Here is an 11,754-nt window from a genome sequence, read left to right as displayed (position 1 = left end):
CTCTTTGGGCCCCGAACTTGCAGGCTACCTCTCTGCTGTCTTTTCACGTCCCAGACAGGAGAGGCCACAGCTAGAGGTCTGACACTTGGCCATGTCTGCCAGTGACCCTTCTGGACGGAACACATCCCCGCCAAGCCAGGCACTGCTGGTCCCGCCCCCCAGAAAACACCCCTCCACCTCCGCCCTATGCTCTGACCTTTGTGGGTCGCCACAGACGCTGGATATTCTGTTTGGTGCTGCCAATCCCTCCCCCGTCCTACTCCATCCCCTGGAAGGAGCCGTCACTGGGGAGCCTGGCCCTCTGGCTGACGGATGGGCCAATGTGAGACCCGGGAGGACAGCAGCACAGGGAGCGGGGCGGGGGGGTGCAGGCGTATCTTGCCTGGCTCCCTGCCTGCTTTGGTTCAGGGCCCTGGCACTGGCTGCATCCCTCCAAACCTGGGGACCAGCTGGCCATCCCCAAGGCCCCTGCTCTCCCTGGACCCCAGGGGCATCACTTCCTCCTGCTGCCCCTTCACCTCTACATCCTGCCCCCACCTCTGCGTGGCAGGCCTGGGGTGAGCTCTGTTCCCTGCTGGGACCCTGACATCCACCCGCGGTGCCGGGGAGGGTCTCTCAGGGCTCCCTTTCTGCACACTTGGTTAGCTCAGAGCCGGGGGCCCCTTCTAGAACCTGGGGGAGGGGGGGAATGTCCCCTCAAGGGGACTCAAAAGAAGTGCAGAGGCTTCCCTGGTGGCACAGTGGTTGAGAGTCCGCCTGCCGATGCAGGGGACACGGGTTTGTGCCCCGGTCCGGGAGGATCCCACATGCCACGGAGCGGCTGGGCCCGTGAGCCATGGCCACTGGGCCTGTGCTCCGCAACGGGAGAGGCCACAACAGTGAGAGGCCTGCGGACCACAAAAAAAAAAAAAAAAAAAAAAAGCAAACACATGGCTGGGCTGTGACACCCAGCACTGGCCTTGGGGGGGCCTTTTCTCACCTCTGCACCTCGCTTCCCTCATCTGTAAATGGGGACAAGGTAACATGCACATCGCAGGGTGTCAATTCTAAAGGGCCACCTATGTTCCTCACTACGATTTGGTATTCATCCCCTCCATTTCTGGAAGGGACCCTGTACATTCTGGGTTCAGGGTCTGGATGATTCAGGAGGAAGGAAGCCGTGCGGTAAACACACACACCCTAGATCTAACGGAGGCCCAAGGCTTTTACAAGTGGCATCAGCTACTATAATGCCACGCGTGGGGTTGTGGCAGGGCTGGGTGGAGGGCTCTAGAGCTGGTCTAGAGTTCAAATGTCAGCTGTGCACTTTCCAGGCTTTCTCATGTCTTGGGCACACGGCTGAACCTCTTTCTCTGTCTGTTAAATGTAGACAGCCGTGCCAATGGCTGGAAGGGTTGCCGTGAGGATGAAAGAGACAACGCGTGTCACATACAGAGGACGGCCCGGCACAGAGGAAGCCTTTAATAAACAGTAGCTTTCATGAGTCCCTTTAATGCTCGGCTGGTCTCAGTTCTGTCATCCGCAAAACGGGGCTAATCAGGCCCACCTCACGGGGCTGTTGGGGCATTCATGGGAAGATGTACGCAAACAACCTGCTGTCCTTCCTGATATTATTATTGTATCTGCCCCTGCCTGGGCCTTGGCCTGCAGCTGATAGGGGGCGATAGCCAATCCCACAGAAACACCTCCAGCCGAGGCTTTCTGCTGGGGTAAGGCAGTAAATGCGGTCTCTGGAGCTCAGTTTATTGAAGGGGGCTACTCTCCAACGCAGGGCAGGACTGCTGAGTCTGCACCCCCCGCGGGGCGGGGGGTGGGGGGGCAGGGGGACGGGAGAGTCCCTTACGCAAACATTTGCCGATGGGTGTTCAGGCCGGTCAATGGCTGTCGATAAGGATAGGCTCTCCTGCACGGCAGGATTTGGGGACTTACTGAGTTGTGTGCTTGCGACTGTGTACTTAGCCCTGATGGCTCTGCTTTCTCGTTTGCCTTTGCTTATGTATTCCCCAGCCTCGGACTCGCCCGGGCTGGCACGGGGGCCCGGAGATGAACCAATCAGTGACAGAGGTGACATGACGGCACACGATGGCGTGCGCTCCACCCTGGGGGAGGCGCCAGTCCAGCAAGAAGAATCGTTAAGAAATACAGGACGGGGACTTCCCTGGTGGAGCGGTGGTTCAGACTCCACGCTCCCAATACAGGGGACCCAGCTTCGATTTCTGGCCAGGGAACTAGGTGCCACGTGCATGCCGCAACTAAGGAGCCCGCCTGCCACAACTAAGACCTGGTGCAACCAAATTAAAAAAAAAAATAAAAAAATAAAGAAATACATGACGACGTGGCAAGGAGGTTTAGGAACACAGGTGGGAGAGCAGAGGACGGAGCCATTACTGATACCTGGGGGTGGAGGGTGGGGAAAGGGAAGGCTTCTTGGAGGAGGTGTCATTTGAGCTGGGCCTTAAAGGCTGGAGAGGCACTTGCCAGGTTGGAAAAAAAGAGAAAAGCAAAACTGAGAGGCAAGGCATTCTGAGCACAGGGAACAGCATATGCAAAGACAGAGTCCTGCCTGGCGTTTGGAGACAGTGACCTCCACGGGAGGTGTGGTGGGGAAGGATTAGGCAGGGAAGGCCACTGAGGTGGGCACGGGGGTGTGTTCTGAAGGGTTTGGCAGGTGGGGCTAGAGTCAAAGGGCTTCCATGCTGTTTCTAGACAATGTGCTAGAGAAGGTGAGGCCCGTGTTAGGCCTCTGGCTGCCCTCTCCAGCCACACTGGCCGCCCCGTTTCTCGATGTGTCACACTCATGCCAACCCTGGGCAACCCTCCTGTGGGCACAAATGTCACCTCTGCGGGCAGGTCCTTCTGGACCTAGCCCCTTCCACCTGGACCCAAAGGCCCCCGAGGTCACCGCTGCACTCCTCGTACTGAGACATGGCAGGGGCTAAGTATTTTCTGGGGATGGACTGCATTACTGGCGAGGCTGTGTGATGCCACCAAGGTATAAGAGGTGGAGCTAGGTCCTGTGACCATCGGGGCCAGGGCAGGAAGCGGAAGGCGCTCAAACTGGATAACTGAGGAGGGTCCAGTAAACAGGTAGCAGGCGCAGGGAAATCGGGGCAAGTGGTCCCTGGGTCAGCCACTGGACCCTGGACAGAGAGTGCTGGGTGCAGAGAGCCACTGGATGTGAGCTGTGGCCTCTGGGGGCAATGACAGCCAGCCGGCAGCAACCAGGCAGGAAGTGAGGGGGGGCGGGGGGATAACCACCCTCACCCAGGCTATTCCTCTCCCCGATTTCCTGCCAGGCCTCCCAATGACCTGACTTGACTGGGAAACCAAAAGGGCATGGAGGCCACCAATGCCACCCACTCGGGTCAGCACCTCCCACTGGCACAGAGAAGCGTGTGGATGGCGGAAGGTAGATGTGAAGGAGACGGAGGGAGGTCCAGGAACCTGGCCCCCGCAGCCCGGCCGGCGGACGGCAGTTCTCTTACCGTGGAAGTGCTCGGCCGTCTTCCGCCGCAGGGCCTGCAGGCTCACCTCGGAGTCGGCCCACTCCAGCACCAGCCTCCGGCCGTACAAGTGGGTGCTGTGACACAGGGCGTTGAAGGCCCTCTGGAACGAAACACAGCGTGTGAGCAGAGACCCACCGGCAGACGCGACAGCCTGGTCTCCTACCCGCCAGCACCACAAACCTAAAGGCCAGCTCTGGCCCCGCGACACCTGCTTCCTGTGGTGGGTGTAGGGAGCTGATGGGTACTTCTATTCCATTAGTGGGTTACGTGCCCAGGGACAGTGCTGCAAGCGGCCGTGCGCTCAATACATCCGCTCTCTGGGCTGTGACTGGTGCCTGGGCCGGGCAGCCGGCTTCCCTCTCGTGTTCCATCCCATCTGGGGACGGTGACCCCGTTAGGCGGCTGGCCTCCCACCCGGCTGCCAGGGGCAGTGCCTCTGAGGAAGCCGAGCCCATCCGGCCCCCCGATGACAACCACAGGGGCCCTTCACTGTCACTGGGCGGCACCGTCCTCCGCGGGTACTGGGGATTCCGGCCCCCCATCTCTCTCTGCTGCCCTCTGCTGAGGCTCCCTTGGCCACCGCACTGCCGCGGCCCCCCAGCCACTGGCTTCCGCAGCGGGCTCAGCGGCCTGGGAGCTGCGCACGCCCTTGCCTCCCGCTCTTCGCTCTTCCTGACCTCTCCCCGCACTCTGCCTACTTCCGTCTTTTTGACTTTTGTTTTGTCAACAGCTTTATTGGGATATAACTCACCATACATACAAGTCACTATCATAGAAGTCACCCGTCTACAATTCAATGGCTTTTAGTCTATTCATAGAGTTGTGTGACCACCACCATACCTATTTTAGAACATTTTCATCATCATCACTGCAAAAGAAACCCTGTACCCATTTGCAGCCACTCCCTATTCCCCCTGCCGCCCGGCAAGCGCTAGTCTACTTTCTGTCTCTGTGGATTTGCCTATTCTGGACACTTCCTACAAATGGATTTATATGGCACCAGTGAGTTCCCTCTTAAACATCACCAGGTCTAGAGCTAAATTGGCTCTGTGCTGGGGCTCTTCCCAAAACACCCCTGAGGTGCACAGAGGCCACTGCACTTGGTAGCCAGGAGCTTGGGCTCTGAGGCCACCCTGCCTGGGCAGGGCAGGTCCTGCACTTCCTAGCTTCGAGGCCTTGGGCAAGTTAAATGAATCTCCCTGGCCTCAGTTTCCTCATCTGTAAAATGGGAATGTTAACAGCACTATCCTCTAGGGTTCTACAGAAGAAGACAAAGAGTTAACATGCAAAGTGCCCAGAACACTCTGGGGGCGCACAGTAAGTGCTCAATCGATGCTAGTTCTCGTGAAGGTGGTGTTGCCACCACAGACATCTGCAATTTCTCTCAGCACAGAGGCCTCGGGTTAGTGCTAGGTTGAAGGCGTGGGCTCCCAGGCGCTGTCAGCACCAGGGAGCAGCAGTGGCCGGTGGTGGCGTCTCGGTCTCTGCTTCTGGGTTGCAGGCGGCGCCATCTGCTATGAGAAGAGGCGCCATGGGGTTTGTCCCTCTTGCTTCTTTGATGCTGTGAAGAGGCAGTGGAACCAGTCCCTCTCTGGCCTCATCTGCACTGTGACTGTTAGAGGTTGGACTGGGTCCACCAAAAGAAGAGATGTGGAAATGCTAACCTGGCACCCCAGGTTGTGGCCTTATCTGCAAACAGGGTCTTTGCAGATGCAGTTAAATTAAGACGAGGACATCCTGGAGTACGATGGGCCCCTGATCTAGTGTGACTGGTGTCCTTACAAGAGATGGTCATGTGAAGACACAGGGTGAATGCACGTGACAAAGGAGGCTGGAGTGATATCCACAGCAGGGAATGCAGGCTGTCACCGGAAGCTAGGAGAGAAGCATGGAATAGATTTTCCCTGAGAAGGAACCAATACTGCTGACAAGTTGATCTTGGACTTTTGGCCTCTAGAACTGTGAGAGAAGACATTTCTGTTGTTTTAAGCCTAGGAAGGCAACAGTGACCTTGGGTAAGCCAACTGCCCCCCCATGAGCTTCAGTTTCCTCACCTGTAAAATGGGGCGAACTGTGAGACTCACATACCATCAGCCCCGAGGGTGGCAGTGAGTAGGTATTTGCTAGACGGTTGCATCTGAAAAGCACCGGTGCGAGGTGGGTGGGTCATGCATCTTTTAAAAATTAGACATGGGCCCAAATTAAAGAAATGCTTTTGTTCTCCTTCGTGCTTTTCTGAGAAGGACCAGGTGCAGGAAACTTTTTCTTTTCTTTGTTTTTTTTTTAAACGTTCATTTAAAAAACTCTTTCTGACTGCCAGCAGAGCCTCTGCATTTTTTTTTTCCATGCGGATATAAAAATGCATCTGGACTCCAAGCCGGAATGGCCCATTCAGAGCTTTAAAACACATGCATTCTCAGCTGGTGAGGCAGAGAAACAGCCTGACTGGGGGAGCTGGGGTTTTAAGAGCGGGGAGTGAAACTGGTCGGGAGTCTGGCATGGCGGGTACTCCATCCTGGTGCCAGGGTCCCTGAGGGGCTGCGGTTCCACGGACACGGTCGGATGGGGGTGGCCAAGAGGTGGCATCTGGTAGGAACTAAGTCAGAGTCAGAACAAGGGGGTACTGGAGCCTGGCAGGTGAGTCCAGGCGAGATGCCCCAACTCCAGCCGTCATATCTGTGTTTCTTTCTTACCCTTGGAAACCCACTCTCCATTCATGTGCCACACAAAGCCTGGAGCGGTCTCTGTTCATTATAGGAGTTGCTAAAAATTCCCTCTCCCAGCCTCTCTCTGACATCACCCCTTGCAAATTCTCATCTTTGGAAGGGCTTTTCACTCTAAGAGGTGAGGGGGGATGGCAACTAAGACTGGGGGATCTGGACCTGGGCTACTATGGTTCAAACCCCTGCTTCATCCCTTACAAGCTGTGTGATCTTGGGCAAGCTGCTTAACCTCTCTGAGCTTGAGATTCCCCATGTGTAAAATGAGAGGCAGCAGCGAAGAATGGATGCACAGATTCAATGAACTATTAAGTCTGATGCCACACTGCCTGGCACATGGTAATTCTCACCTAAATGTTGGCTGTCGTTATTATGATGATGTATGCCCTCAACTTCCCATTATCACACGAAAGAGCGGGGAGAATGGTGAGTAGGGTACAAAAGCTCTTTTGTATTTGAGGTTAGAGCACAATGTGTGAATCTCCAAAAACAGCAGAATTACCCTTCCCGGTTCTAGTCCCCTCAGGTTAATAGGAAATCAGGTTGTGTTTCCAGCCCTAGTGGTTGGAATGTGGTGGCCCCAAACTATCGCAGGCAGGAAGCCTGTGATTCCTGGCTAAAATTGGCCTTGGATAATTCCGAGTAGTTGTGCTTCATGCAAAGAGCCTGTTATATGTGAGACCCAGGGAGGGTGACGGGGAGACACAGCCCCAGGGCCTTGGGGCTTTCGGGCCAGTGCAGGGGAAGGTTCCAGGCACAGCCCCGGCCTCTCTGGCCTGCCCTCCTCTAGCAGCTTCCTCCCAGGTCTCTGTGTCTACACTAGACTCCACTGAAACCCACACCACCTTCTCCCCAGACAGAGACTTCCCGAACCTCAGCTCTACGGCTGCGGTCATCTCGGGGTGCCCGAGGTCCCACGGAGTGCTGGGCGCTGCAATGGAGAAAGTGGAAAGTTAGCTGTTCCCAGCCCTTTGCTTCTCTCCGAATCCTGCTTCTGTTGCCTGTGTTCCTTCCTTGCCACCCAAGGGCCTTCACACCACGGATTAGAGATGTCCTGGGTTCCAGAGAACTCTAAGCACTTGACTTCAACCTACTCGTGAGAATAGACATCATTCTCCCATTTCAAGGAAAGGAAAACTGAGGCCAAGGTTGGTATGCAGGTCAAGTTCCTTCTTACTTTTCCTTTCAGCCTCTATGTGTTCCATCCCTGGGCCTTCGTAACATCTCCCTCAGCCTCGGAAGGGATCCCCTCGTACAGACTGCAGCCAGGTGTCCTCTGCGTGCCCTGCGCCCCCAGCCTCCTTAAGAACACCTGCCCCGTTAATGCCTGCTTGTGTGCCGGGCTCCCTGGCTCGACCTTGAACCTCGGAGGGAGGCCTCTATCCTGGCTACCCTTGGCACAGAGCTCGGGACAGAGCGTGCTCGGTAAGTATCTGCAGGGCGAACCATGGAGCGAGACCTTCACCGAGGGTCGTGAAAGCATGTCTCCAGACTGGGAGGGACGCTGAGGTTGGTCCCGGCTGGAGATGGAGGGCTGCTTTAGATGTACTGCCCTGGCTCCTCCAACCCCTGAGATTCAGCCCACGAGGGCAGCAGGGAAAGGAGCACGTCTCGCCCACGACTGTCCTGTCCTGTACAAGTGGGAGGCTCTGCCTTTGGTTAGGACAAGAGCTGACACATACACAGTCCTGGGTGCAGCACAGAGACGGACAGGAGGCCCCGCTCCCAACATGCGTGACTTTGGGACCTTGGGATGGGAAGAGTCACCTGTGCCACTAACACCCGATCGCCCAGCTGGGTCACTGCCGAAGCCTGAAGGTCTAGAACGGAACTCTGAGGGTGCACTGGTTTGACAAAGAGGAGGATGCTGTAAAAGACGAGGCCCCCTCCCTCGCCCCCCCCGCCCACTTCGGGGCCACTTCCTTCATCATCCGATGGGCCCGTGCTGGTTATTCCTGATCTTCCCCTGCACCCCCGCTCTGGGCTTTCAGAGCTGGCTCCCCTGGAGGGCATAACCAGGGCTCCCTGGCCTTGGGTTCCATTTAGGACGAGCAAATGCGAGGCGCCGGTGAGAGGTTAGAGGGAGGGGCAGAGAGGCCGGGGGACTTTCTCCCTGGATCCCTCCCTCCAGGACCACAGCTCCTGCCGGTGGCCCCTCCTTGACAGCTCAGGCTCTCACCTGTCCCTTCAAGGTCCCTTAGCCTAAGGTGGCGAAAGCTCCCACTGCCACTGGCCCTGGTGGGGGTGGGTCACATCCCTGGCGAGACCCCCCGAGCCCTTCTTACCCCTCCATGAATCTCTCTTCACTTGAACCATCTGGGGTTAGGTTCTGTTTGCTGACACAGATGGTCGCCTGGAGTCCCTCTGCCTTGACCCGGGGCAGATGGGCTGCCCCCTTTAGAGAGCAGGTCTTAGACAACGTGAGGCCCGACAAGGGCTGCTCTGAGCACGTCTAGCCGGAGTCTGGAGCTGCCCCATCACCCGGCTCTCTGCCTCAGCTGTCTTGGAAACACACCTCTTTCATCTCCTCTGACCTAAGCCACCAACTGTGGGCACCGAGAGCCCTGGCCTCCAGTGCCGGCTAGACTGTGACCAGGCCTGGCAGCCACCTTTCCAGAACAGGGAAGGCACCGGAAGGCTGCCAGCTCAGTGCCGGGCCTGACCTTTCTGCGGCTCTCCCTGGAAGACGGGCTTCTGCCTCCTGGCAACGAAAGCCCATTTGATGTCCTTGGCAGGACTCCCGTCCCAAGGGCCATGGCTCCTGGGCCGGGCTGAGGCCAGGTCTCCTGTCCTGAGACGTCCAGGGCATCTCTCAGCCCCTCTGCTGTCTCTCGCCGAGTGGGAGGGCTGCATCTCTCGGCAGACGCCAAATCCACCTGAACACGGACGACGCCAACCTGCCCTAAACCATCTGTGCCCCTGAATCCTGGAGGAAGCGCGGCCAAGAACGACCACGTGGCTCAGAGCACAGCAGCCAAGCCCAGGGAACGGGAGCAGCGGCCCAGCTGGGCCTGCTGGGGGCTCAGCTCCTTCTCTGCTGAGGTGGTTGAAAAACAGGGGCCTATGATTTCTGGGAGGACAGTCTGCTGCCCTGGGATGTTTTGTATCGTCTCCTTGTGGACAGCATGCTGTGCTCTGAGGGGGAGAACACTTTTGTCCCTGTACCAATGCTCCCGGACTCCTGTAAGTGAGCTCCCAGCAAATCTTCCAGCTACCTCTGGCCTCCACTGGGGAAGAGCTGGTCCCCAGAAAAAGTGGGGCTCTTTGCACAATACCGGTAACTTCAACTGTGGGCCTCCACTCAGCACCTTGGGCCCCTCCGACTTACGATGCTGTGGAGCTGAGGGCACGTTTCTAAGAGAAACTCGTTTCTAAGAGGGACTCGTTTTCCGGGCTGTGGTGTCTAAAATCTTTCAGATGAATAGATGTCTTTTCCTTTGCACCCATCCATCCACTCAGCTCAGTCCAATTCAACTCAACATCCCTGGAGGACCCACTATGGGCCAAAATGAGGGGACTAAACTAGGGGACAGGAAGGTGACGCGCCACCTCTGACCTCGGGGAGAGAGAAAAGAGCTACTAGGAAAAGAGGACCGACCCAGGTGGCCATGGGCCAGAAGTGACAAGGCAGTGAGGCCGAGGGGCCGGGAATGGCCTTGGGCTCCACAGGGGGTCGCAAAGCACGGCCTTTTGCTTTCTGGCTCTGATCTGGCGGGAGACTTCTGAGTGTATCCACTTCCTCAACTACAGAGTGGAGACGCTTCAACCTTCAACCTTCTCGGTGCTGAGAATACATAAGATAAGGACTATTCATTTAACCCAGCGGCCGGCAGGGCAGGGCCTGATTCCCGGAACCTGTGATGTTGCCCTTGGTAGTTTAGTTTATGTATTTATTTTTTTGGCCGCACTGCACGTCTTGTGGGACTTAGTTCCCTGACCAGGGATTGAACCCGGGCCCTTGGCAGTGAAAGCGTGGAGATCTAACCACTGGACCGCCAGGGAATTCCCAGTAGTTAAGTTTTAAAATGATGATTACTTAGTGCTGCTGGGAGGGAGGAAGGCTGTCTAGCTCAGCTGGGCTGGTTACCTTTCCTGGGGAACTGGTCCTGACCGCTGAATAAATCTGAAACAAGGACATCTGAACCTGAGGCCTTCTCAGAGCAGTGGAGCTCCGTGGCCTCCCACTCTGACCCCACAGGGGCTGGGCAGGCCTCAGGGCACACGGAAGGACAGAGGGACGCAGCCAGCAGATGGGCACACGGCGGGGCTGCTCGTAACCCAGAGATGAGGGAGGCACACCTGCTAGCTGGAGGAGGGCGGCTTGTCCTGATCCCGGGGTCTCAGCCCACAAATGTGTTGGCTGAGCCCAAATCCATGCCTTGAAATGCAAGGCTTAGGATTCAAACACGTTTTCCTTTACCCCTGGGCCCTGATGATAGGAACTACGGGAAACCTGCACTTAAAACACAAGCACGGGCTTCCCTGGTGGCGCAGTGGTTGAGAGTCCGCCTGCTGATGCAGGGGACATGGGTTCGTGCCCCGGTCCGGGAAGATCCCACGTGCCGCAGAGCGGCTGGGCCCGTGAGCCATGGCCGCTGAGCCTGCGCGTCCGGAGCCTGTGCTCCGCAACGGGAGAGGCCACAAGAGTGAGAGGCCCGCGTACCGCAAAAAAAACACAAAAAAACAAAAAAACCCACAAGCACGAGTGCACACACCTAACACAGACAAGTGGGGATAGCACCCCAATTCATGGATTTGTGTCCAGTTAACATTTCAGGAGACAAAAAGCAACTGATACCTCGGCTTCAAAGCACAGCGCCTCTGCCCCGCGGGGCCCGGGCCACTCCGCTGCCTCTGCTCCTTTGGTGCCCTGTGCCACGGCCTGTGGTGAGTGCTTGGCACACAGCTTTCCACTTAATCTTCATGGCTGCCTCAAGGCGCAGATCATTTCTGGTTGTGGACATGAGCAGCCTGGGCTGTGGGCATATGAAGCCCCTTGCCCGCATTCACGCAGATGGAAGGAGGCAGCTCTGACTCCACGGGCCATGCTGCTAACCACTGTGCAGCCCTGCCTTTCTAGAGCATGGGCTGTCTAGGGAGGACACAGCCCACAGAGTCTTCATTTCCATGGGGCCATGTCCCCTTCAGACCCTGGCTGCACACCCTCGGGGCTCCCGGGGAGGCTATACTCTATGCGCTCCTTGCACTCAGATAAGCAAACGTGTGTGTGTGTGTGTGTGTGTGTGTGTGTGTGTGTGGAGTGCACACCATCCATCGCTAGTCTGATGGCGATCGCCGTTTATGGCACCTGCACCGCGGCTGGGCACCCAGTGAGGAGGCGGCTGTCCCTGCCTTAAGAAGCTCTGTCTTGCTCATCGTCACCTCTTCCCACCACTCATCTTGTTTCAGCGGAATCTGCAAGGCAAAGGCCATGGGTGCGGAGACGCCTGATGGGACCCCCCCTACGAAACTCTCAGCATTACCCCAACTGGGGTGGGCCTGGGGCTGTGTCCACGCCCCCCTCTCCC

At 57.1% G+C, this 11,754-nt stretch overlaps 1 protein-coding gene across 1 annotated transcript in view; it reads right to left on the bottom strand.

Moving 5' to 3' along the window:
- Positions 1-11,754, bottom strand: part of RBM19 (RNA binding motif protein 19) — a 123,276-nt gene that overhangs the window by 16,770 nt on the left and 94,752 nt on the right. The window contains exon 23 of the mRNA XM_007468563.1: positions 3,486-3,606. Within this exon, the coding sequence (XP_007468625.1) occupies positions 3,486-3,606 (121 nt within the window). The remainder of the gene's footprint in view (positions 1-3,485; positions 3,607-11,754) is intronic.

This window comes from Lipotes vexillifer, unplaced genomic scaffold, assembly GCF_000442215.2.
Source record: "Lipotes vexillifer unplaced genomic scaffold, Lipotes_vexillifer_v1.1 scaffold573, whole genome shotgun sequence".
NCBI lineage: Eukaryota > Metazoa > Chordata > Mammalia > Artiodactyla > Lipotidae > Lipotes > Lipotes vexillifer.
Note: the sequence above shows the minus strand (reverse complement) of the source record. Positions and strands in the feature narration are given on the sequence as shown.